The 27,941-nt window shown below is 33.7% G+C and overlaps 3 protein-coding genes and 1 long non-coding RNA gene across 4 annotated transcripts; 2 read left to right on the top strand and 2 right to left on the bottom strand.

Moving 5' to 3' along the window:
• Nucleotides 1-3,226: 3,226 nt before the first annotated feature.
• LOC127745812 (uncharacterized) lies at nucleotides 3,227-5,167 on the bottom strand. Its single transcript, XR_008007406.1, has 3 exons — nucleotides 4,762-5,167; nucleotides 3,617-4,053; nucleotides 3,227-3,419 (listed from the first exon to the last, which is right to left on the bottom strand). It is a non-coding gene; the product is annotated as an uncharacterized LOC127745812 (long non-coding RNA).
• A 2,562-nt stretch (nucleotides 5,168-7,729) lies between these two features.
• Nucleotides 7,730-8,728, top strand: LOC107477260 (uncharacterized). Its single transcript, XM_016097243.3, has 2 exons — nucleotides 7,730-7,866; nucleotides 8,275-8,728. Exons 1-2 carry the CDS (start codon nucleotides 7,730-7,732, stop codon nucleotides 8,726-8,728), a joined length of 591 nt encoding a protein of 196 aa, XP_015952729.3.
• A 9,250-nt stretch (nucleotides 8,729-17,978) lies between these two features.
• Nucleotides 17,979-19,741, bottom strand: LOC107477253 (uncharacterized). Its single transcript, XM_016097238.1, has 4 exons — nucleotides 19,295-19,741; nucleotides 18,946-19,211; nucleotides 18,526-18,682; nucleotides 17,979-18,308 (listed from the first exon to the last, which is right to left on the bottom strand). Exons 1-4 carry the CDS (start codon nucleotides 19,739-19,741, stop codon nucleotides 17,979-17,981), a joined length of 1,200 nt encoding a protein of 399 aa, XP_015952724.1.
• A 3,734-nt stretch (nucleotides 19,742-23,475) lies between these two features.
• On the top strand, nucleotides 23,476-26,494 carry LOC107477244 (rop guanine nucleotide exchange factor 1). Its single transcript, XM_016097225.3, has 5 exons — nucleotides 23,476-24,130; nucleotides 24,229-24,345; nucleotides 24,445-24,980; nucleotides 25,236-25,592; nucleotides 25,889-26,494. The coding sequence occupies exons 1-5, from the start codon at nucleotides 23,833-23,835 to the stop codon at nucleotides 26,330-26,332; spliced, it is 1,752 nt and encodes a 583-aa protein (XP_015952711.1). The 5' UTR covers nucleotides 23,476-23,832; the 3' UTR covers nucleotides 26,333-26,494.
• The last annotated feature ends 1,447 nt before the right edge of the window (nucleotides 26,495-27,941 follow it).

Below are 27,941 nucleotides of genomic sequence, written 5' to 3'. Positions count from 1 at the left end.
AATTTTTGTTATGCCTAAATGAACCACATGTTTACTTGCTAATTGTCCAACTTGATGTACATGTACTTTACTTGTGCTTTACTTGTCTGCATTACTTGTGTTTTCTATTGGGATTGAGGAGGCTCGGTAGGCGGTGGCGATGGGATCGCACGGAAGTTAGGTTGGCGAAGGCTGTGAGATACAACGATGTGATTAGTATTAGTTAGAAATCCTCTAAGTTTAGATAACCCTATTTATGGTGTTTGGTTTACGTTATTTATTTTTATTTTAAACTTGAATATTCTGTATCGATGTGAAGTTCTAGGATTGCCTCTGCCGTCCCAAAATCTTATATTTTACATTACTGGAAACGTTACCATACTGAAAACCTCCAGTTCTCATACCGTATTCTATTGTTACTTTTCAGATGCAGGTCATAACCCACTTTGGTGGTTACGTGGTAGTGACAGAGCGGAGTATGATTTCTCCTTGGTATTATTCTGCTTTACTTTTGTTGTAGTTATTCTCTCAATCTTTGTATTCTATACTTTATGGTCTTAGAGGCTTGATTTGAGAGATAAGTTATATAAGCTGTTCTAAACCTCTAAAACTCTTTTATGTTTCAGTTTGACTAGCCGGCCTAAACTCCGCAGGCTGTGACTAATCCTCTTTTTGGTATATATATATATCTATATCTATCATGTTATGTTCTTACCTACGCATTTAGTTATCATGAGTGAACGCTTTGCATTTTGTAATTCCGCTTTATTTCTTCATCGGGCTTCTAGTTATATAAATTCTTAGATATGTATTATATATTATAAGCTTTAAAACTGTCGTGGCACTTTGCTATCCTTTGTTTTACGGCTAGAGGTAAGGCTTAGGGTGATGGGGTGTTACAAGTGAGCTAGGACACTATATACCAGGGTGCATATTTATATACGTGATAGAAAGGTGACATCTCAAGGGGATGTGTCGGGTTGGCAGTTGAACCAACAAGTGATATCATGGCCAATTAGGACAGACATTCATCATATGCATCCTAATTGTGTTTGTTTGGATGAGTTACTTGCTGTATATACAGTCTACTTGTATTTTTCTTGTCTGCATTTAATTGTATTTTTTACAGAGATTGAGGAGGTTCGGTACATGCAGGCACAAACCCAATAACAACAATAAGGGGCACTTGCCGCCACTATGTTTTCAATTTTTTTTAATTATAGTTATATATAATGTGTTATATGCCCCCACTTCAAATTTTAAATGGCTTTATTACAAATAAACTAAATTCAACTGGCTAAAGCCTCAAATTTACTTTTTTATCTTTCTATCATTTTGACTATTAGTTAACCTAATCAAATTTAGTTCTTGTGCTGACATTTCTTTATTCTTTTAAACCATCTTCTTAGTTTCGTATTTTCAACATTCTCTTTCTATTTCTTATCTAGTGATCATCTTCTTTTCGCCAAAAGATAAATTTCAAATTTTTCTTGTTTTTTTATATAGCTCTTTATGTATCTTTCAATTTTATTATTTTTCTTTTTGATATTTTTAATTGTAAATTTTAATTCAAACTATTATAATTTAGGTATTAATCTAATTTTTTATTCTCTTCATAGCTTTATATATTTTATTTTATTCTCAGTTTATTCATCTGTATTACTTTTTTATCTTTTATTTTATTATATGTAGTTGCATATATATTTTTTAAATAAATGAATTAATTTATGAATTTTGAATATATTTTTTTAAAAAAATAATAATAATAGAAATAATTTTTATAAATATATATAATGAATAATATTTTAAGAATGAAAGTATTTATTAACTCTTTTTAATTTTTATATCTCCATATAATTAATAATGTTCAACAAAATTTATTTTAGTATACATATTTTTGCCCTCACTTTTAAAATTTTATGGGTCCGTCATTTAGTACATGAAGGATAAGTTGACAAAGGCTGTGGGACAGTGCGTGGTAACTGTTAGAGTAGAAAATTTCTAAGTTAAAATGTATTGTAAATTTTTTAATATTTTGTATGTGGTGAAAAATTTTAGGATTGTCTTTGACTTTCTAAAATCTTATGTCTTATTTATTGAGCACTGTTACCATAATGTGAATCTTCGGTTCTCATACCATATATATTTGTTATTTTTCAAATGCAAATTACAACCCATCTCAGTGATTTTTGCGGATAGTGACAAAGCGGATGTTGACTCAAGTTTTACTTTTGTTTTTTGTTGTAGTTACCTACTTACCTCTCACTTTTGTTGTATTTGTTTTAGAGGCTTTTATTTTGTAATCTTTGAAAGATAGAATGTAAAAATTTATTTTTAACTTAAATTTGTTTTAGAGGCTTTCATTTTGATTATTGTGTGTATATATATATAAACCAGTTATACGATACAGATTTGTGCATACAAATCGAAAGATATATTGACAAGTGGCAAACTGTTGATTTCTGAAAACAAGTTTGACAGAACTCTACAAACTTGTCTGGCGTACGTGGTAGTTGGAGGGGAGAGCCGACTACTGAAACAGTGAATAACGGACCTAATTTATTTATTTATTTATTATTCTATATAAGGGGCCAATTCGGGGGCCATGCGTCGTTGTTGAAGGACATTAAGGCCCTCACTTTTCGGGTTTCTTCCCCATTGCCGCCATTTCATGGTACATGGTTTGGCCCGTTTTGAGTTTAACTTTTTTTCAATAAAAAACAATTATTTACAATTAGCCAATGAAAATTTTAAATGTAATTTGTTTTAACCCAACAAAAAAAATTAATTATTGTAATTTTTTTTATATTTTTGTGTTATAATATATAAATTCTTGTTGACTTATTGTTAACACTCTTTGTTAAATAAAGAGTATTTTACCTTTTGTTAATTAATCAAATAAAAAATTTTCACTTATTATATTTTGAGAAATGACTAACAGTTTATTTTTATATTATTAAATTTAAAATTTAAAATTTATAATTTAATATAAAAATATATTTGTTGTTTAAATATTAATAAAAAATAAAAATTTTTATTAATCATATAATATTGCTATATATTTTATATCAATAGTTTATATTTAAAAAGTTAGAGGATTTATAAAATTTATTATTTTTTATTATTATTTTTAGTTATTAATTTAATTTTTTTAGTCTAATAATCTAACAATATATTTTTAACTTATATTTTTAAACATTAATGACTGACAGCTAGTCAAATATTTGTATAACTAAATACACATCAAACCACTGTTGTCAAATACTACTCCAAATTTAACACACATTATTATGACTGGGGAACTCATCAACAAAGTCACAAGATCAAGTTAAGCTTACATATAGTTCTATCCAAACTTGGGACAGTGTGTAGCTACCATGAAAAACCACCCCTGTGTTTGAGCATTCCCGCTATCTTTGTTCTCTTTTTATATTCTCTACCTGAATGAATAGTTCAGTTGAGCCATTCAAGAAAATTCTAAAAGGTCAAAACAATGAAGAACAACAACATTAATTGACTTAATGGACATTATGATAAGAACCGAAACAAAAAAGGAATGGCAGCCACACAATATCACAGAACTGGTATAAGAAATGTTTTCTTTCAAAAAGAAATAACATAAATATTCGAACATTACTTGTTTCTTTGTAGGACTCTACAGTTTCGGGATTAATCAAGCGTTTCCTCATAGGATCTACGATCTCTCACTTCTCATCTACAAACATGTACACCAATGTCATATAAACACCCTAAACCCTAACACAGTTAACTTCTTTTTATTCTAATTTCATTTTCAAACTACCGATGTTGCCGAATCCATAAAAGAATACCTTGAAGCATTTTATACTCCCATTCTCACCTTACTCATCAATTTGCGCCTTTGTCATAACACTCTTTAACTACCTTTGTCACCTGATAGGTCTGAAAGTTCAGAGATATTGAAAATTTAGTAGGCGGGGTCTCCCTATGCCGTGGTTAATTCAGCCAAGGAGAAAAAGGTATTACAATCTTGATATATGCGACTAGCATTAATTTTGTCAGCAAAGGAGTTGGAACAAAAATGAGTTCTCGTTCCTGCGGTTAAAGTACAAAAAAGAAGAGTTTGAATAGCATATTTTCCAGTAGTCAACCATGCAACAAGCGTTTGATCAACAGCAGCAAGTTAAAGCATGGCATTGCACATGCTGCATACAAACATACACGAATCCCATAGCAAATAACTTAATCCAATGTGTATTACATGCTAAATATAGTTCATTTGCAATTCCTATCAACAAAGGTTTTATATTGTCAAAATTCACATATATATATATATATAATGACTATCTATGATATGAAAGGAACACTACAACGTTACACATAAAAATAGAAAGAGGGATACGAAATTTGAGCCAGACTAAGCAAGTGTAAATGAACCCCATAAATCTATTACTACCAGTATTCAGTATTAAGGTTAGCTGAAACAAGTAGGCATACTAGTGATAGAAATTCAAAAGCAAGAAAGTCTGAATCAAGTGAAATGTTCACGAAAAGTGGACACCAAAGTCTGATTGAAAGTGGTGTGATGAGAAAAGTAAAGTTCACAAATACAGAGACGGATAAACCGGCTACTCGTGATCCTAAGCGACTTCCAAACCAAAAACATCGAAAGGAAATTTTTCAATAAATTTATGGATTCTAATTAATTCACTACACCTAATGCTCGAACCATGTAAAGCAAGAAGTAATACACCGTTTTGAATACAACATAATCCAACAGAACAAAAACAACCAAATTCATACATGTGATGAGGCCCCAACTAGAACAGCACCAGCTTCCGATCCGGCCTGCGATGAAACGGTGGACGGTTAGACGCATTCAACGCCGGATAAGACACAACACCGCAACTTCAATCGTCGAGGGTTTCCAGTTGTGAATCACCACCACATCAACACCTTCAGCAGCTGTATCCCTCTCACTGAAACCTAGGTCTTCGTTTTTGGGGATCACATCTTCCTCAATTGATCACCCTCCATAGATGCAGCCCGACATTGCTTGTCTTTTTTTTTTTCTTCCCATTCACAGAGAAAAAATTTTTTATTTGGATCCCCAATTTTGTTGGTTCCCAAAGCCCATCTCTACAGATCCAGCACTAATTTATGCATACAAATACCCTTGGCTAACAGCTCAGCCACCCCTAATGCTAAGCATGAAACAAGCCCTGTAACAAATGAGCGACGTATCGATCTCATATTTATTTGCACAGAAAATTTGTAAATCTGTATCAATTTAAATCTATACCGTAGGCTTCGTATTTTGTTTTTTTTTTGTTTTATTCTTTGATCTTTTGTTCTCTTTATCGCATTTTTAGTTTGTAATATTTCTCTAAATTATATACTATTGTATGAAATTGTAGTAATACTTTATTGTCTTTGCTTTATGATTATAGGGTGAAAATTTGTGTGATAGAGTGTTACAAGAATATAATTTTGATGAATTTTCTAATCTTGTTCGCATGGGAGTCCAATTTTTGAATTAAGGTTTATGTATAGGAGTTGAAATTGAAAGGTAGAACCCTAGAAACAAAAAGAAAAGCCAAAAATAGAGTAGATGGAATGGCAATATGGCATGGTGTGGACACATGCATGGTTAACGCGAGTGGTAATAAGTAATTAAGCATGATGGTTGAAGTGCCAACCCATCATCACAACCATAAAGAATATTCATCATAATAGTAACGGTAGTAAACCCATCCATAAATTGGCATTTACTTTCGTACTAACTTAATACACAATATATTGCATTTAAGGTTGGGAGTGAGTTAAGCCACCTCATGAGTTAGTTCAAGTTTCACTTATTAATAGTTAGATAAGCTAAATTCGTGAGTTAGTGAGCCAAGTTTAAGTTTGAAATTGAGCTCATAAATTAAATAAGCTGAGCTTGAGCTTGAATAAATTCAACTCATTATCTCGTGAGCTGACTCGATTATATATATATATATAATTATTAATACACATATCTTATATACATTTAATCTATATTTTTAATATTATATATATACATATAAAATAGTACTATATAATTTTATATAGATTAATGTTCTTATTTAAAATTTTATAATTATTTTTTATATGATTTTGATGTAGGACATAAATAAAGAATTTATAATTAATAGATATACAACATATAAAATTAATATTTTTTAATATATATAAATTATAATTTATTGATATAGAATTCTAGATTATGTTTTTATTATTTAAACTAGTTCGTGAGTTCGAGTTAGCTCATGAGCTTTTAATGACCTAAGCTTGAGTTTAAGAAATAGGCTCGATTGTTAATGAATTGAACCGTGAACCAAGCTCAATTTTTGTGAGTCCAAATTGAGTTTGGTCTAGTTTGACTCAACTCGCCTCACTTCCAGCCTTAATCAAGAGAATGAATTCCTCGATTAATTAACAACTAATACAATTAATTTAAATTGATCGAATAATTAATTCACTTGTTTATTTAATTAGGTGTTAAAAGTTCGAATTTTATTTTATACATACAATTCAAATTTATAACAGATTAATTTATAATTTACCGAACTAGAAAATACCGTGACAGACAAAAAATTAAGATTAGTAAAAGATAACAAATTATTTATTCCATGGAATTTTATCAAACATAGCGGATAATAGGAAATTATTTCACATTCCCATGTTACTTAGAATGAGACGTTGGCAAACCATAATGGTTGACCAATAAGAAAATATATTTCTTTTTGTTGAAAAAAAGGAGAATAATAATTTTGAATAGTTCAAACTATATATTTTATGAGAATTTTTCTTAGCGCACATCTCTTGCAAAGAATAAATAATGGCCATGTATGAGAATTCCTCTTCCGTAGAAATCGAACCCAAATTTTTGTTTCTAGCATTTCTTGTTACTTGAAGCATGCATGAATCTTAGCATATTCCATGATATTGTGTAACCAAGACTGTGATTTGATATAATAAGCAATCTCTTAGTTGAATTCCAATTGCAAATAGATGCATGCATGGCTCACCAAAGGAACAATGAAGTGATAAGATTAGAGCGTGAATCTGTGATTCCTATTCTTAAACCAAGACTTATATTGACATTGGCCAATCTTATTAGTAAGTTTTCTTTTCATTCCAAAATAGTGTTAAGTGTTAATTAGTTTGAGTTGCTAATTAACAGAGTTGACAATAATGTGTAGAACATGGTTCGGACCGAGCTGAATTTCTGAAGCTGTGTAAGAGAATAGAGTATACAATTCGAGCATGGTATCATCTGCAGTTTGAGGATATGATGGTACTCATTCTTTTTATATTTTACCTTACCATAAACATTATGGAAACTAATTAATTTCTTTTTGGCCTCACAGCAACTCTATGCTCTTTTTGATCCTGTTTATGGGGCTTCCAAGTTAGAGCAACAAAAATTATCCAATGAGGAATAGGGCCTAGCATTGTTTCTGATTACAACATGGAACTTGTTTTGTTGAGTGATTTGGAGAAGCAGAAGAACGTAATCGACAACAGTGTGGACTTTGTTTTCACCACAGATTTCCCGACGGCTTCAAAGTTCATCAACAGGACACTGAAAGTTGATGGGGTTGTCGCCTTTCTGGCCCACGATAACCCCTCGGGGAAACTCTATAAGCCTTCCAACTACAAGATGGTTTATCTGAGGCGCTTGAATCTCATTGCTGTGGCCATGATAAAAAAGGAAGAACTTGATCATCATGATCAGCCACCGCTAATGGTGGCTGCGCCTAGAAAGCTTTTTGGCTACTCCTCTGACGCAAAGAAAGCTGCACTGCGAAACCTTGAAGATGTCTTGTTAGAGCCTCCAAGAGCCTCATCGGGAAAATCAAGACAATATTTGAGACGCGTTAAGTAAGTAAAACACTTAATTTTAGACAATTGATCAAAATATAATAATACAAATTTATTTTATTTAATTTATTATTTATAATTTTATAGAATTTTTTTAATTTTATATATGTAACATCTATAGTTACATGTTTATTTATTACATTTGAAATTACTCATTTATTTTAACAATAATTAAAAAGTATGAAACAAAAAATTTTAAACTACTTTAATCTGTTCTTTATTATTTTTTAAATATTTTTAAAAATTTTAGATTAATCTAATTACTTTAATTCCTAACAACAAGAAAAAAAATGATATCTTTACTATTTTCTTTTTACCTTAAATTCATTGTCTAGCTAATTATTAGAATGTATATACCTATCATAGGGAATGCATGCAGTTTGCACTAATTTCATAAATATTTAATAGATATCTTCCAGATTTGATGGGTGATTCCTTGGAGAGTTACCCTCGTAGAGTTTTCATTGATGTGGGATTGGCGGAGAAAGAAGGAGAAAGAAAAAGCGATTGGTTCCACAAGAATTATCCAACAAGGAACAAAAACTTCGAAATGTACAAAATAAATATCGACATGATTACGGCGGAAGAGGCGTCAACGAAAGAAGTGTCACAAATAGGGATGTCAGATTGGCTGCGAAAGAATGTGAAAGATGAGGAATTCGTGGTGATGAAAGCGGAGACAGAGGTGGTGGAAGAGATGATAAAAAGAGACACTATTGGACTGGTGGATGAACTTTTCTTGGAGTGCAAGCCACGTCAAAAACAAGAGAACAATAGAAACCGTAGGGCTTATTGGGAGTGCTTGGCACTGTATGGAATGTTGAGGGATAAAGGTGTAGCCGTACATCAATGGTGGGGTTAAAAACTCAAAAGAAACACAACAACAATGGATATTTTGATATCTTGTTTATTGTAATGTTTGCAGTAAGAGAATTGTCTTATTGCATGTGCGTGTAGGTATGAAAAATAAAAGAAATAGATACTCAAAAGAGTTGATTTTTTTATTTTCTTGGACTGATACAGAGAAAGTATGCATCATGGTTAAATTTATCTTCGAAAAATTATTCATTGTACAAATTAATTTTTGAAAGATACTTTTTTAATTAAATTCGTCTTTTAAAAATTTTAAGTTAGTCATTTTAATCTTTTTATCACTTTTACTGTTAACTGCGTCAAAATTTGTTGATGTAGCATGTTAAATGACATCATAATACATATCTAATAGTCCTAATTGGTAGCTAACATGATAAGTTTATAAAATTAGATCAAATCAATTCTAAATTGAGAAATTCCATGTCTCAAGTTCTCCTTTCAATTAGGTTTTGATTTTATCTAATTTCATAAATTTATTATGCTAATAGTTAATTAAGACTTTTATTTGTGTATTACAGTATATCACTTAATGTACTACATTAATAAATTTTGGCACTATCAACGAACAAAGAAAATGATAGAAAGACTAACAAAATTAATTTTAAATTTTTGAATGACGAATTTTATTAAAAAAAATTTTGTAGACTAATTTAAAAGATAAGTAATTTTTCAGGGACAAATTTAATCATTAATATAAAAGATATTTTTTTATCTTTTTCTAATTTTTATTATCAATCAATTTTAACACAATATATATAGAGAGAGAAGAAAGAGAGAGAGAGAACAATAGTGTATATAATATTATTCTTTTATTAGAAAAAAACTTGTTAACATAAATGAAAATGATGTAACAATAATAAATCAAAAGAAAATAATTGAATTAATATATATTTAAAGGGGCATTCTACTATACAAATTAAAGTGGTAGAGAGAGAAAATAAATTCTTTTTATAGTTATTTTTTATTATTTTATTGTTATTTAAAATGTAGGTCCTATTTTTTTCAATTTCTCTTTCATCCCATAAAAAAAAATCTATAAACTTACATCTTTACCTAATTCACCATATTAAAAATGGATAAAGCTCTTTTAAATTGAGAAAAGTCAATAAAATAAAAAAGTGAGAATGTAATTATTCTTAAATTAATGTTGAAGGACTCACACTTGATAAAAGTGATAAATTTTAAAAAAATATTTAACTAATTTGTGTCCTAAAAATATACTTTAATATTGATAATTAAAAATGTTTGTATAAAAATTATAAAGTTTAAATTTTTAATATATTTGTTGTTTATTTATTAAAAGAAAAAATTTAAAAATTTCTATATACTAATAGTAATCTTAACATGTATTTTTAGAATACTAGTTAAATCTTTTCTAAAAATAATATCCTTTAAAATAAACAAAAGTATAAAGTAATAAAGTAAATGATTAATGATCATTGAATTTTTAATAAAAAATATTAGAGTCAACACTTTTTATTAATATTAGCACTTTGACCCAACATTTTATTTTATATTATTAGAGTTTAGGATTCACAGTGTAGCTAACACAATATTTTTTTTTATCAAAATCAGTTTCTATTATAAAAATATATCTTAAAATATAAATGCACATTAAAAATAAATTAAATATATAATTAAAATTCAGCATCTATATATTTCATGTCAATGGTTTCATCAACATTGTTTTTGAGAAACAATTTCTTATTGAGCTCCCCTAGGAAACCAATTAGGGTCCAGCCAACTTCTGCCAACTTTTTAATGGATTGGATTTTAAAGTCCATCTTAACAAAGATAATTAAGTTGATATACATGGATGTTTTTTTTGCTAAGCATTATAATGCTTCTTTTTTATATTAAATAGATCTTTTTTAATGTATTTTTCGAATTTTTTATATTGCAAATTTTGATATTTCTATTTTTTTAAGAATTAGATGATTTTTTTTTTAAATCCTATAGCTGGACATTTCTTTTATTAAGCATTGTGATGTTTTTTATATTAAATGGATATTTGTTTTATATATTTTTACAATTGTTCAAAAACAACCCATGTTCCACCACTCCTTCTTTAAACAACTCCTGAAATTGAACCAGATTGTACTTTCCACAAAACTGCACCACTCACTGAACTTATCGTTGCAAAGAATTATTCTGAATGCACCAGCCTCCATAGCCACAAGGCTCTTCTCCACTCTCGCGGTCTCGCCTCTACTACAAACCAGTATTTTTTCCTTTGCCTTCTCTTGTTCAATTGTTCCTATCTTGCACAGAATACTGCACCACAACTACAATCAGAAATAGTTTATTATATCTTCGGAATTGGAAAAATTAAATTCAAGAAGTAGGTTATTGAATTCTTACGCGTGTCCGTCAGTTGCATTAGCCAATTTTGTATCTAAACCACTAATGAGTACGTAAAATTTCTTTTGCGGCATACCACGAGCAAAGCTTTTACTCTGAGAGTATATACAAGATTAGAATTGATATTCTCGTATGACGGTAAAAGAGAGAATCTGTGTGTATTGTTGTTGGAGTGTGCAGGTTAATATGAAAGAAAATGAGAAAGTTTTTATAGTTTTTAATTAGATTTAATTAAAGAATTTCTAATTATTTAAATTTTAAATTTAAAAAATTTAAAATTAATTATTAATAATTATAATTAATTGAATTGTTCAATTCTGAACTGGTTACACACTTAATTCCTTATACTTTTCCTTCCTTATTATATCCATCTACTGTAACTCTCAAGATCTAATATGCCATCAGTATCATAGTCCTAAATGAATCTTTTTTGTAACTGAAAAAAAAAAGTCTCCTTGTATTCAATGCTTCATTTTTAAGTGGAAAATTTTACAACAAAGTATATTTTATATCTCCATATTATCTATTTAATCAATTTGGTTTTAAATACCAATTTTTTAATACTTTTAAGTAATTAACGAGACGAGTCTCAAATGTTGTCATTATAGACTTAAACTTTTCACTCATAGCACCAAAATATAATATCCCATAGAAAATGAAATAATTTTTCTTTATGATATATCAAATGAAAATTGTTCTTAAAGTGTTGAATTTGCCTTTAGAATAGTCTGTTGAATTAGCATAGTTATTGTCCTTGAAGTTTGGAGTCATGCGGTCAATTTTGTTAGTCAACCTACCATGTGTCAGAAAGACATAGGTCAATCTGAGATAGTCACGCTAGTCACTGATTGTTATTAGTCATCACAAACAACACATATTATGTATATATAAAAACCGACCCCTTATATACAATATATGTTAAAATATAAAATTCACAATGAAAATGAGTTAAACAACATATATAGTTATATACAAATCCATGATAACTCATTTTTAGTATGCATATAATATTTTTGAATCACTTACAATAATAATAATAATAATAATAATAATAATAATAATAATAATAATAATAATAATTGTATTATGAAAATAATTAGTGTCAATAATGTAATTTTTTGCAGTTTAGTATGACATTAATATTCCTCCAAATTAAATCTTAATAATAGTGAATTTTTTGTACTATAAGAAATAAACTGTAGATTGAAAGAAACATAAGGGTAAAATTATATATAACTCATCCATCATCCATGGGAAACATTTACCAAATTTTTACTCCCAACAATCAAATATTCTCTACTAAAATATTTTGTAATTAAATATTAAGAGAATTATTAAAAGAAAATGTATTAGCTAGCTAGGAACTTCGAATGATATATACATAACTAATATAAAGGAGAATAACAAATTATTCTAAGACATAGTCAAATTTTGCAACTAGAAGTTGTTGAAAATCAAATATCATTAGTAAGTTTTTGATGATTTTGGTTTATCCACGTTGGAAAGAAAAGCGATCTAAAAAACCAAATTTAAAAGCATGTGTGATAGCTATAGTCGATAATCTCATCACCTTCTTTTGAAACGGAAAAAAGACAGACCTACATTGACTTTGACATTTTAGTTATTTTAATTAACTTTTTAATTAACATTGAATAAAATTAAGGGTTCTAATAATGAACATAAATCAGCTCATGTGTTGTGTTGGATGACCCAAAAAAACGAACTCTATATTATATTGCTTTGAGAAGAATAGCCTACCAAACCACGAACTGATAGCTTTTTTTACTCTTATTGGAGTGTGTTTATATGCGACTTAAATTTAGACTATTGAATCTATACAAATACATATTATTAGTTAATTTGGTATATTAATTTAATTCAGATATTAGAAGAACTAAGTTAACCTACACAAAATAAGTTTGAAAAAAAATTAACATTTACTCTTGTTGTTTGGCATGTAAAATACTTTGTGAAATTAGAAAAAAAAAGATTAAGTATTCATATTTTCGTCCAAAAAGTAAAATCAAGCCTAATAAACTAAAAGGTCCACTAATAAAGGAGGCATTTATAGGCATACTCGACCTCCTTAAAGAGGTTGGACGTCGACAAATAAGTTTTATCTCTACTTTTTCAAACAAGTAACTGTCCCCGCAAAATTCGTCTACAATCTCTATCTTCACCCCAAAAAAGATAGATCTTGACAAACTCCCAAAATAAAGAGAACGATTATCCATCAGAAAAGATGGAACTACTCCAGCAAATGTGGTTATCAACTCTACTATAAATATACTGACACCCCTCAGATATAACACATGTTATAAGCTACTAAAAATCTGCCTAAAACTCTTGCTAACTTAAGTATCGAAGTCTCTTGCATGTATCATCCCCCATCTCTTCACGAGGAACTTAGACAAGCGCAGCACCTCGGCAACAACAAATCAGATGCTGTCACAAAAAGAGATCTGGACCTCACGTTCAGGTCCAATTCAACGTTTCAGGTAACCCTCGAAACATTAAGCTAATATGATCATGATTATTAATTAGTAAAAGTTTTCGGAAAAACTTTAAAAAATATATAAGAAAATCTTAAATTTTCTATATTTTTATAGAGAAAGTATGGAGAGCCAATGAATTTAGCGTACAATGTGTACAATAGGGATAAAATTGAAATTAACATCAAATAATAAATAAATAAATAAATTTTAATAATTATCAATTTGAAATTCAAACTAAATAAGGATTTGCAACAGTTACGTAAACTCCAAAAACGGCCTTATTCTCTCCCATCTAATGTGACTACCTTCTCACCCAGTCACTTCCTCTCTCACCGGTGCCGCGCCGCCACAGACACCCGCCGCTGTCACCCATAGCTCACGCCGATTTGCGCACCACGAACACCCAGCAGCACCGTCGCGCAGTTTGCGTCGTTCCCGTAGTCTCGCATAGCGCCAGTCGTGCAGCCCCTCCCCTGCGCCGATAGTTTCTCCCTCTCAACGTCGTCATTCGTGACGTATAGGGGACACACAAGTGTGTTGTTTTCATACGTCCATCACGCCTCGTAAGATCGTAAATGGAGACACTCCATTCGCACACGTTGCGTCCGTCGCGCACCGCCATGGCTGCCGCCACCTTCAACGACGTTGCCTCCCCCTACATAGGTATAGGTCCAAGATCAACGTAGGACAGCACAACAATAATTGTGCAAACAATTAGTTTAGTCCATGATGCTCCCGTTTTTGTACAAGCAAACGTAGCCCACTTCAAAAATGCCCATGTCTTGCGTGGCCGACTTGACTTTCTTGGATTTCGCTTCTCTTACGTCTTCATGGTATATACATCAACGGACGAAGTTAGATGCTGAATGTCAATTCACTATGTATGTAGATGGTTATTTTAATTTTTAATTGGATGATTATTTTGTTTGATTCAGTTTTAAGTATATACAATTAACAAATGTTGGATGATCATTTCAGGTGAATGATTATTTTAATAACTACATAGATTATTGTTTGATGGCCGGTGAGGGAGCTTTTAATGCCAGAAAGGTGGGATGATTGATGAGGATGGGATAGTAGACGTTAGGAGAGACGGTGTTTGGATAAATTCTATGGGTAAATTAAGGTTGGGATTGTTACTTTTTTAAAATAACTGTTTGAATTTCTTTTTTTTTCTTATATTGGACCAAATTTAAAATTTATTGTACACATTGTCAAGATTTTTCATTGTCTCCCTAACGGAATTAAAATAAAAGCTCTCTTAATTAATAAGTTTCCTTAAGATAAAAACAAAAAAAAAATGGCAAGTTTTGGGAAGCGTCCCTTAAGAGGCATTCCAGACATTTCCATAATTTTGACGCAAGCTGACTCCAAAAACAACGGTTATGTGAACTTTTTTATGCTTTTCGATTTCACCTTGGATTACGTTAATTTGAAAAGTGACCATATTACTAATATTTATTATGAAAACAAGGTTTTTTGAATTTACAATTTTTGACTGGTGGATTCAGTAATAATTATGGAGGCTGGCCAATGAATTATTTTTGGAAATTTAGAATATATGTGTAGGTTTTTTATGTTCGTGTTCAAAGATTATTTTTTGTTTACAATGTATAAAAAACCTGAACTTGGTAGCGAAAATAATTTTTGAAGTCCATATAAAAAAAATGAGATTTGGATCCTCTAAATTTTAAATTTTACTTTAGAAGGTAAAGTATGATCTCTCACCATTTATTTTATAGGTGGGACTAAGAGAAAATATGAGAGAGAAACCATTCAAAGGTGAAAGATCACACCTTACCCTCTAAAATAAAAATTCAAAGGAGAGTGCTAGGTAAACAATGATTATTTTGAACAACATGAACAACCACCAATCAAATAAAAATACACTACACCCTAATTTAATGTTACTAATTAAATTTAAGATTAATTTATTCTTTTAACCCTATTAATTCAAATTTAGAGAATCCAAATTCAAAAAAATAAATGAAATTATCATTTGAGTGAAGCTTCTGAGACTAAAATGGGAAGCAAGTTCTTAAATGAAGATTTGCATAGTGAGGTGAAGTTGGAATAGATGATGACGAAGTTTGTTGCCACCGTGAATGGCAGTTCATAAAGTAGTTTTCTAATAGAGCTGAGGTGATTTAATGTTTGAGACTCTGCCTATATTTGCGTACACATAGCGATTGGAGGAATTTTTTAGTTTGCTGATTTTTCATGGTTAGACTTTTTTTATTTGGTTAGTTATTTTATTTTAAACGTCATTGTTATGGAAGAAAGGAAATTTTTGTTCAACTGCTTTATGTCATAATCTCCTCAAGTTGAGTCTATTTGGCTATAGGGATCAAAAGTTGAGTTTATTTTAGCCTCTTGAAAAATGACTAGCAGCCCTGTTTTAATAACGCAAATATTATCACAGCGAACTTTCAATAAATTTACAAAAATATCCCATAAAACTTACACACTTGCAACAAACACTTGCACGGCCATGGCTACTTCCACACTTTGTACCTCCTTTTTGACTACACACAACATCGACGGAACTGCCAATTATTTCCAAGTAGATTTTTCGGTCGCAATACACCACAACTTTGCATTAAAAGCCAAAACAATTTGCTGGTAGCTGTTAAAGACTTAAAGCAGTGGACTTTTGGAAAATTGAAATTACAAACTTACACTTTAGCGTATTTTTAGCTCGTGAAAACACCGGTGCAAGCGTCACGGCAAAAAAAGATATATTTGCATTTTTTTTGGACATTAGTATCATCTATGCTTGAACTGCTTTAATACACCAAATTTGGGCCGACAACTACTACAATGTCTCTTTTCTTATATGATGTACCTATTCGTCAGACATCAAGTGCTTTATAATTATATTTCTTTGAATTGGGTTACCCGGCCCAGCCCCAACAACACACTTATTATTTAGAACAACAATTTCTATCACATTAGTAATCTCAAATCTTCCAATACTATCACACAATCGGTTGAAATCAAATGTGTTGTTTATAAATTCTAAATCTACTTTACTCAAATGCAACAATTGCAATTTCTTTACTCGCGTGTCCTGATTCATTTTTATGTAAACCATGGTAAGTTACCATGTTTTACCATTTACACATAAACCGTGGCAGGTAAGCACGGCTTATGTACGAGACGCAATGTGCATAAATCGCGGTAAGTAACCACGGATTATGCATGAAAAATGTGGATGAAAACCGTGTAAATTTTCCACAGTTTATGAGTAATTTGTGTGATCATAAAACCCTATAACTTACCACGGTTTATGCTTGGAGGTATATAAATACATAATCCGCGTTAAGTCATGACGGATTCATATGTGGAAAACCAAAATTTTTGAAACTCTGAGAGTTTGAGAGAGAATCCTGGGAAGTCTTTGTGGTGGTTTTCAGCCTTTGGGTGGTGGAGCCATGGAAGACGAAGCTCTCATGTACCGATTAAATGGCGTTGTGCATGTGGCTGGAAACATCGACCAAGAGGTTATTACTATTATTATAACTATTATTATTGTTACTACTATTATTATAACTATTATTATTATTATAATTATTATTATTGTTATTATTAATTTTATTATTATTATTGTTATTGTTATTAATTTATTATTGTTGTTGTTATTATTATTATTGTTATTATTGTTATTACTATTATTAGAGAAAATAGAAAACCAATATGAGAAACAAAAAATGTCGTGTTTCAGTTATGAATAAAGAATATATATGCTCAAGTTGTATGTTTATACTACATTTTTTAAATTAGATTTACTATTATTAATATTGCAAGTATGATGATGATTATGTTTTGATATGTGGCAAATTATATTTGTCGTTAATGAATCGTACATTTTTTAGATTTCTTGAGTGTCGAAATAATTCCTTATCCACATGTTGCAGTCTACTAGGGTTATTACCTGTGTTAGGAGACAACAGAATATGCCTCTACACAAACGGATTATACCATATCTGGAGACCGCGGGTTTGTATCACTTGGCTAGGCTGAACAGTCAGTGGTTCTGGGTTGATGAGCCTCTACTTAGCGCATTCGTTGAGAGGTGGCGCCCTGAGACCCACACCTTTCACATACTATTTGGGGAGTGCACTATCACTTTGCAAGATGTGGCAGATCAGCTGGGTTTGTCCATCGATGGGGAGCCCGTTAGTGGGTGCCTGACTGACTTTGAGAATCTGATGGAGAATGGAAGACCAGCATGGGAGTAGTTTCGAGAGTTGTTTGGCAAGTTACCGCCGCCGAATAAAGTCAAGCAAATAACGGTTCACTTCACATGGTTCCATGAGAGGTTTCGGGTTCTCCCAGCAGATGCCAGTGAAGAGACCGTGCGTATCTACGCCTGTGCTTATATTATGATGTTGTTGTCATCTCAGCTGTTTGCGGACAAGAATGCAAACCGGGTTCAACTTCGCTGGTTGCCATATTTGGCATCGATGGAGGACTTGGGAAGATATAGTTGGGGCTCGGCTGCACTGGCCTGGTTGTATAGATGTCTATGTCGTGGGACAAACCGAAATGTTGTGAACTTGGCTGGGCCACTACAACTACTACAGTCTTGGATTTTTGGAGGTTTCCTAGTCTCAGACCTAGTGGTTTTGATGTGTTTGGATTTCCGCTGCCATCCATGTATGGTTTATTATTTTGTGTGGATAACATGTTTAATTTGATGTGCTGTCGTTCCTAATGAATAACTCACAATGAAACGTGTAAGTGGGCAACATATCTGCCGACAACCGATGCAGGGGATCAAAGAGTGGTGTCAGCACGCCTTTGTTTGGATAGATTCCGTGATCGCGACGTGAATCGTTTAGTTTTTGCTCTTAGAAGTATTTGTTCATGTTTACTGTGATGGTCTTATCTAACATTACGTTCTCCGTAACAGTTTATGTGCTATTACCTTCTGTTTTGCCATCCAAACCTTCTTGTAACTAGGCCTGAACCCATAATCGGCTTCTGTTGCTTGTTGCAAGACCTTTACCGTTACCGCAGCATCCGCCCTAACCAACGGATAAATCCTCGCACAGATAACGTGGTAATCAAGCTGCCGGTGATCACTGAAAATGGAGGTGGCCAAGCAAATGTGCAGACCGTTGTACCTCCTAATCTCCCAAGTGCCCTTTCGTGCACGAAGCGATATGCGAATCAACTAGCTACAACCCTTTCCGAACTCCTTGCATTTCCCATGATACTTCAGATGATCCGACTCTAAGACTTTGTACTCAACACCTCGACGGATGCTATAGTCCTTCACACTCAAAACAGCTTCATCTTTATTCTGAAATGATTGCCCAATCTGAAACTCTATAGAAGAACCAACCCAATAGTAGCACCTCCGTCTGCCTGTTGCCCCAAAGCCTCCAAGTTTAGAGTAGAGAAGTGCAGAGGGTACTGCTGTGTGCCAGAACTTGAAGGGCCATACTGTGTATGTGGATTGACACCTGTGTCATTATCGCTGTCCCCAATTATATCTACATGCTCCTGGTCAAAATCATCGTCCCGCATTGCATTCTCAACTCGATCAGGTTCCTCGAACCCTTGATCATCGTGAATAATGCCCCGACCAGTATCCACCTCAAATGTCTGCTGCGGACCACACGATTCTCGAACAGTACAAAAGCAACTGCCTCCGTTCGATCTAAATCAGCCGCAAAGGAAGGGAATGCAACCTGCGAAACAGTTGGTGCGGCCGCAGGCATCGAACTAGACGCATCACCCACGACAGTCGAGCTATGAACCAGAGCTGATGCCCCAGAACTATTGACACCAGCCTCCAACTTCGCATACAGCTCGTGTATTCTGACCTCTGGAAAACTCCTAACACAATGAAACAGAACCCAAATATCTTCATCGGCCACTATCACAAACGTATCATACTTAACACCGGTCGACACAACTGCGATCGGAATCTTATAGAATAGCTTCTTCACCCACTTGCTCCCAAATACCCCAAGCTTCTGCAAGATGCTGTTCTTTATATCTGACAAAGTGCTTGATGAACTGATAAATACACTCAACGGTTCTCTGTCAGTGAACTTCACACAGTATTTTTTGCTTCTTTGAATTTTTCCAAAGCAATGCACTAAGACAAGAAAACTCTCTTTCTCACTTGCCATTGTGAAAATGCTCCTCAACAACTTGAATCTCACTCATATATATAGAATTTTTCTCTTCATAAACCGTAGCAAATAACAAAATTTTTTGCATTTACATATCCCTTCATAAATCGTGGCAAGTAACAGGGTTTTATGATCAAAGTTCTCTCTTCATAATCCATGGTTACTTACCGCGGTTTATGCACATTGCGTCTCATATATAAACAGTGCTTACCTGCCATGGTTTATGTGTAAATGGTAAAACGTAATAACTTACCACGGTTTACATAATAATGAATCAGAACACGCAAGTAAAGGAATTGTAATTATTGCATTTGAATAAATATTTCTCTCTTTTATTTTATTCAAGTAAATTGCCCCAAATATAATAGAAATAAAATAGTTTACTTTAATAAATACACAACAAAATGCATTGAAAATTTTAATTTTGTATCGTTTTCTATAAAAAAAAAAAATTAATTGGTAACTTTATCATGTACCTTAAAAACACATGTTAACTAAATCCTTAGAATAATACTTACTCTAAAATTTCATTAAATTAATCACACATAATTTATAATCAAATCTACAATCAACTCAAATCTGTATTACATGAAAAATAAACACACATTACATTTATCTGAAATCGAACAAATTTGCTATGCACTACCAACTAAAATAACAATAGTCATTCTTGTATAGAATCGAACATTTTCAAAAATTTATTCTACATTACATTAAGTCCGATTCGTTGAAATTTTTTGTTTCAAAAATTTGACTAACATAATTCAAAACAATTTTGTGAAGCCAACTACCAAAAAGTCCATCGCTAATGTCTCTTAAAGGTTTTAGTAAAAAAAAGGTCGCAAAGCCCAGCTGAACATTCCAATTTTTGTGGCAAATAAGATAATGTTTTACCCCCAAAAAATATTTAAACGCTACTTACATAATATTCATGTATTATATTTTCACTACAAACACACCAATAAAAAATATAATTAACAAAAAATGGGACTTTCCTATTGCAGGTTTTACCATTCTCCTTGTTGCACGAGCTTGTTAGCCATATCATCACGTGTCAAAGTCAAATGATGCCACGAAACCGAAAAGTAACCAGCGCGACTGGGACGCCTCTTCTGAATGAATGCTTTCTAAAACTCACCGTATTGCATTTTATGGTATGGTTTGTTTATTTTTCCAGAAAAAAGATAAAATAGAATGAACTGAATATATGATTATTATTGACTCATTGTTATTCGGAGAATTCCTTCATAGTGAAATAGTACCGGGACATTGGTTGGTACCTAGTATTAAAACTTATTGAGATCCACGATCACAATCATTCACTTGTAGAAAAAATAAATTATTCACTTGTATGAAAAAAGGAAGAAAAAGGCCCCACGAGTTTGCTCGTGGTTTAAGATTGAAGGCTGCTATATTAGTTACTTACTAGTTATTAAGTAGTACTTCTTATTAATTAAGGAGTATTAATTATTATTTTTGGTGTTTGGACTTTGGAGTATTAATTATTAAATTTAATAATTTTTTTTTTTGGTGTCTAAACAAGGAAAGAAACAAAGCAAAAACTATCCTAAATCCGAGCGGATGATTCGTTGGAGATCAACACAAGGCTCAGACCAAATAACATGATTAGAGTTATTCTTGGCACCATATTTAGCCATCCAATCCGCAGCTCTATTTGCTTCTCGGGACACCCATTCAACGTGAACAAGCCAAGGACGAGATAAAAGCTCCTGAATCTTGTGAACCAAATCTGTTACTTCAGATGAATACCCACTTGTAAGCTCATGCATGATGGGCAGAATGTCAAGGCAATCCGTTGCACATATAATATCCCTCAAACCGCAATCCCAAGCTAAAACCAGCCCCCTCCAAGCAGCAAATAATTCACATCTGATTATAGACCAAGGGGGAATGCTTCCAGAGCAGCCCGAGATCCAATCTCCCTTAGAATCTCTAATAATACACCCAAATCCCGCTAAATTTGAATCCATATACAAGCTTGCATCACAATTAACTTTAAAACTATTACCTACCGGTGGTTTCCAACACAGGCAATTTCGGAGAGACCTAAAGGCATTGCTTCGATTCCTGTAAACCTGTAAGTCCTTGGCGGTAATTCTGGCCAAGGCAACAACCTTGTGGTCTGTCCAAGGGTTGTCAGTATTGAATATGTCATTGCACCTATGTCTCCATACCCACCAAAGCCCTGCACCAAAGGACGCCTCATTGTTAGCCAAGGCCTTCCGAAACCACTCTTCAAGAGCAGTACCAGTCGTCGAGTCCAGGATACTAGGATCCAACATATACCAAATTGCCTTTGATCGTTCACAGTCTCTAAGGCAATGCTCCATAGTCTCCTGCGCCTTGTTACATCTCTTACACATATCTGAAGAAGCTAAATGCCGCTTGAATCGAAAGGTCTCAGTTGGTAGAGCATCATGTAAGCCAAGCCACATAGTAAATTTGAACTTCTCTGGAATGTTTGTGTTCCACAACCAGTTCCAATTACTATTGGCATTCCAATTTAATGCTTTCTTTAATAACCATCTGTAACCCTCCCTTGCACTATACTTTTTTGATGCTGCAGGCCACCACTCCCACTGTGGCTCCAACTCAGTCGAACTAGGATATCTCAGACCACAAATAAACTGCTTAATCTCATGCGGAATAGGCGTGGTAAGACTATCAACCTCCCAAGACACCCCTTTCCACAAGTCAGCCACCATGAAATCTGATTCAGAAATATGTACATAAGGAACAAGGTTGCAAAGTTTACCAAAAGGAGTCCACTCATCATACCAAACTGATTTGTGGACATCTCCAATATTCCAATGAAGCCCTTCCTTGAGATGCTCATAGGCACTAACAATGTTCTTCCAGGTAGCCGATGAAGAATTTCTACTGTTTTCGTTCATACCAGATTGAAAAAGTAAAATTTGAAAGGGACTGGCTGACTCACTCACAACCCTTTGATAAAAGGTAATTTCATGACGCAAAAACATCAATTGTTAATCCATCGCCACGTGTCCAATTTTGCTATTTTGTACCAAACACGTTCGCATATAGTGTATAGTAGCGCTAGCACCAGTGAATTAAAAAAAGCCTATGGCATAATACAAATATTAAATATTAAATATTAAAATATTCACTACCTCATCACCAACGCTAACGTGATGGAAACTGGAAAACTTCATCTACACACAATGTCAGATTTGTCTGCGTGTTCTTTTCCCCTGCGTAGCGCTCCATCGACGATAACACTTTCGTAACCACTCTCCACCGTCCGATCAAGTCTGCACTGAAAAACAAAGTGCAAAAGCACAAAACTAACGCCAAAATGGAAGAATGTGTTGCGTCGGGAACCGTGCCCACGGTTTTCCAAGATGAAATAGTGAAAAACAAACCATCTTAATTTTCTCTACAAAATTTAAGTAGGATGAAAAAATATGTAAAAAGTTAGAAAAGTAAATAAATAAATTCATTTTCGATATTGTGCACAGATTATTTTTCCCACCTTCCACTAACACACAACCCGATGAACAGTTAACCGCCGTTTGGTGTTTTCCCCCGCAAGGTTAATATTTCCCTCCAGAGTTATCCAACTGGAAGACGCCACGTCAACCATACGGACACGTAGGAAGATGAAAGAACCAACAAACGTTATTAAGAAGGGTGGACCCCACGGAAAAGAGGGCGTGTCGGGTTCTTAACCCTGCTGTTACGGAAAGACAGTGCTGCCTGCAAACGGCGTCTTCTTTTTTTGGTGTCTTTTCGGCCCCTCCTTACTCCTTTCCCTTACCCATCAAAATCATCATCATCACCACCACCACAACTAAACACTCTCATTCAGACAAAAAAAGGGCAAGAAAGGGGATAATAGAAACAGAATAGAAAAGAATAGAATGTGTGTGTGAAGTGTGAACCGAACAACAAGAATTGAGAGTGTCTCATTGTTTCATAAACGGTTTCCATTTTCTTTTTCTGTTAGCTGTTACTGTTTTTGGTGTTGCATACTGTGCGAGTCAAATGTAGGTTACTTACTTAGATCTGAGTGAGAATCCGGTTTGTTATTTTGTTTTTTGGGAGGAATGGGGAGCGTTTCTTCTGAAGATGGTTCCGACCAGCAAAGTGACCGTTGCGGCAGTTACAGTCTCAGTGCTGACGTCAGCGAGTCCGAGAGTTGCAGCAGCTTCTGTGGACGTCGTTTTGACGCCGACGGTGGAGCTTCCAGCTCCGCCAACTTGTCTCCGCGTCCTGTCGGTGGAGCTGCTGTTCCCGCCGGCGGCCACTTTCACTTTCCGTCGCAGGTCATGCTTCCCGTCATAGGAGGAAAAGACGTGGTGGTTTGGGATCACAAGCCAGAGAAAAGAGACCTTGATTTGTCAGGTACCTCATAGCTTATGAGTTAATTTTGCGTTAGATTTGCTACATTTGTTTTTTCTTCTTGTAATTTCGAGAATTTTGAAAGCATTTTCGTTTTACAGAAGTGGAAATGATGAAGGAGAGGTTTGCTAAACTGCTTCTTGGAGAGGACATGTCTGGTGGAGGAAAAGGAGTATGCACGGCCCTTGCAATCTCTAATGCAATAACCAATCTCTCTGGTTAGTATTGCTCTTATATACAAATCTCTTTGTTTTAGGTCTAAATTCTAGAGATGTGACTTGAATTTGTTGATGGTATTGCATACATAAAAATGGTAGCAACTGTGTTTGGCGAGTTATGGAGGTTAGAGCCGCTGGCACCTCAGAAGAAGGCCATGTGGCGTAGGGAAATGGAGTGGCTTCTATGTGTGAGTGATTCCATTGTGGAGCTTGTGCCTTCTGTGCAGCAGTTCCCCGGTGGCGGAACCTATGAGGTCATGGCTACGCGGCCTCGATCCGATTTGTACATCAATCTACCGGCTCTGAAGAAGCTAGATGGAATGCTGCTTGGTATGCTTGATGGATTTCAGGATACAAAGTTTTGGTATGTTGATAGGGGAATACTATTGGGTGATTCCAAGGAATGTGATGATGCATATTCGCCCGGAAGGGGGAGGACTTCCGTTAGGCAAGAGGAGAAATGGTGGCTTCCATCTCCTAAGCTTCCACCAAATGGATTGTGCGAGGATGATAGGAAAAGGCTGCAGCAGTGCAGGGATTGTACGAATCAGATATTAAAGGCTGCCATGGCAATCAACAGTTCCGTTCTTGCTGAAATGGAAATTCCTGGTGCATACATTGAATCATTACCAAAGGTAAATATTGTCTTTTCATTTGTATATGTGATGGTTACTAATTACATTGTTTTACTTCACTTTTTCTTGACTGTAACATATCATATATGATTTGACTCGCGTCAAATCTAGTACATATTTGAGGACTAAATATAACAACATTCGTAGTGCTGTTCAAGTACTGAAATCATATCAAAGGCATTTAGTAATTTCTTGCATTTGGGTGGGAATGTTGCCGGAAATTTACTGTGTTCTCTTTTATGACATCTAATGCAGAATGGAAAAGCTTGTCTGGGGGAGATAATCTATAGATACATTACTGCTGATCAATTCTCTCCTGAATGTCTTCTTGATTGCCTGGATCTATCTTCAGAGCATCACACTCTGGATGTAGCTAATAGAATTGAGGCTGCCGTTCATGTATGGAGGTTGAAGGACCACAAGAAACATCTAAATACAGTTAAAGCCAGACGCTCCTGGGGTGGAAAGGTGAAGGGCCTTGTTGCTGATGGTGGTGGTGATAAGAACCATTCTTTAGCCCAACGAGCTGATACCCTTCTGCAAAGCCTGAAACACAGATTTCCGGGGCTCCCTCAAACTGCACTAGACATGGCCAAGATACAATATAATAAGGTATGATAGTGACCGTTGCTTTGTTTAGGTGGAAATAATTAAACTAAGCATGTTTTGAGGTGTATTATCTGAATCTACATATTTTATTGAACTCATAATCTATTTTGTTGACGCGACCAATGCAGTGATGAGAAGGTCTTTTGGTTATTCTAGTTAGCCCACACAATTTTGAGCAATCATTGGGAAAATTTATGAAGAACTATTATGTTTTCTTTACTTGAGTAATTAGTGAAGGATGTAAAGAGTTTCCCACTGTTGTCCAATCAATAACTCTGGATTTTTTCTTTTCCTTGCAGGATGTAGGACAGTCTATTCTTGAGAGTTATTCCAGGGTCATGGAAAGCTTGGCGTTCAACATAATGGCAAGGATTGATGATGTCCTTTATGTTGATGATTCCATAAAGCGATGCGCAGCTGCAGAGTCTATCTCTCTTTTCAACCGGGGAGGTTTCGGTGGTCTTCCAATCCAGAAAAGAATGACTCCAAGTCCCTTCTCAATTCAACACACCCCATATGCCTCTCCTCCATTTGCAACCCCATCATTTTGTTCATCCTCACCCATTACCGGTAGCCCTTGCAGTCCAAGAAGGATGCATACTGCCAAGAGGAATGGACTAAAGGACACAACAGATTCTACTAAGTCCGAAAAGGCAGCCTCGGCCGAATTTGAGAGGGTCTGGTCATACACAGGGAACCTTAGTGCAAGAAGAATGTCTAGTGATGCTCCAGAAAGAGACTGAGTTAAAAAATCAACTGTCTTTAAAAACTGGATCTGGCTAAAGGCTTTAGGTCCCATTCCCTTGTATACGAGGGTCTAATTTTTGTATATTCTTAGTTCTTAGGTAGTATTTGTAGGATTATGATGGATCATATTATTATGCCAAGGAATCATCATTCTGAAAGGTCCCCTCCTAACATGCTATTGGATAATGCCTAATGCCAAACCAATTCAAGATTGACCATAACAGTTGAATATTGGAATTTGACAAGGGCTGAACAGTGAACAGCTATAAAGATGAGTAGTTAGTCTCAAAATCAAGCTGTTTTAATGTGAGAAACTTAAAACTAATTTAGCTAAGTATGGAATTCTTCAAATGAAAGCAATTGACGAGCTTCAAAATATAGTGATTTAGTACAAATCAAAGAAGATATTTGATTAAGACGGTTGTAAACCCCACTATGTGAGAATATCTTCATGATTAGGCTAATTAATCTTTTGACCACGAATCCCATTAAGCAATGCAATCTAGCAATAGATATGTGCCAAGAAACCAGATCATGAATCATACTTTTAGAAAGGAATATGGAATGATTGGAATCTAAACAACCCCAACACACACACCTAATGGCATCGCTTCCTTCGTGCTATAATGACAACACTGGTGGTTCTAGCTTTTAATTTTGGTCAGGACTGTTAGATTTTTTTGGCTGACAATGTAGCTTTACTTTCATTTGGAATTTGATTCATATCATAAATTGCTCTTGGCGTTGAAGATTTTTCTCTCCTCAGAGATTACTACCATTATTGGACATGCATTATAGAATGTATGAGGCATCAGGAGCACTGGAGAAGGAGTAAATGAACCCCATGTCCATTAATTCTAGGTCTTGTCCCCAAAAAGAAGTGATCTATAATAACAGCTTTCTCTTTAACAAATCTTAGGTAGGTTACATTGCCCTTTCTCATGTAAAGGGAAAATTGCATTAACTATAATAGCAGCAATGCATGTGGCATGATGGATTTGGACCACATTGTACCATTGAAACAAATTAATATATCAGTGTTGTAAAACTATTAAAATATAATATATAGCCTCCTATGTTAGAACTTAGAAGCAATGAAGCAAAGCACACTACACTTTTTTAGAGTATATAGTGCCGTCCAAATAATACAATGAGAGCTGCCATACTCTTTCACAAACCAACCAACAAAACCTTTATGTAATGTTTCTATAGACGTTATGCGAACAAAATTTCACGTAACTTTGCAGATTCTATTTAGTGTGTACAAGGCACAAAGACAGAGAGGTTGGTAGTGACAAAACTTTATGTTAGCACGGTTATGGACTATTTGTGATGTAAACTGCTTCAGCTACACTAGAGATATGGGCCATACATTGAGACAAATAGGACAGAGGTATTTATGGTGATTATAACATATAACTAAGTCCTTTATGAGTTTTATGTAACAAACTGAAAACTTATTGGAAAATTATGGAGTTAATAGTCAATTCGATCCTGAAATTTAAGGTCGGATTCAATTTGATCTTTAAAATTATAATAGATTTAAATTGAATCTTACAATTTGTAATTGTAATTTGTATTTGTTTTTGAGCTGATTTTTCTTAT

The sequence above is a fragment of the Arachis duranensis genome, chromosome 3, assembly GCF_000817695.3.
Source record: "Arachis duranensis cultivar V14167 chromosome 3, aradu.V14167.gnm2.J7QH, whole genome shotgun sequence".
In the NCBI taxonomy this organism is placed as follows: Eukaryota; Viridiplantae; Streptophyta; class Magnoliopsida; order Fabales; family Fabaceae; genus Arachis; species Arachis duranensis.
Note: the sequence above shows the minus strand (reverse complement) of the source record. Positions and strands in the feature narration are given on the sequence as shown.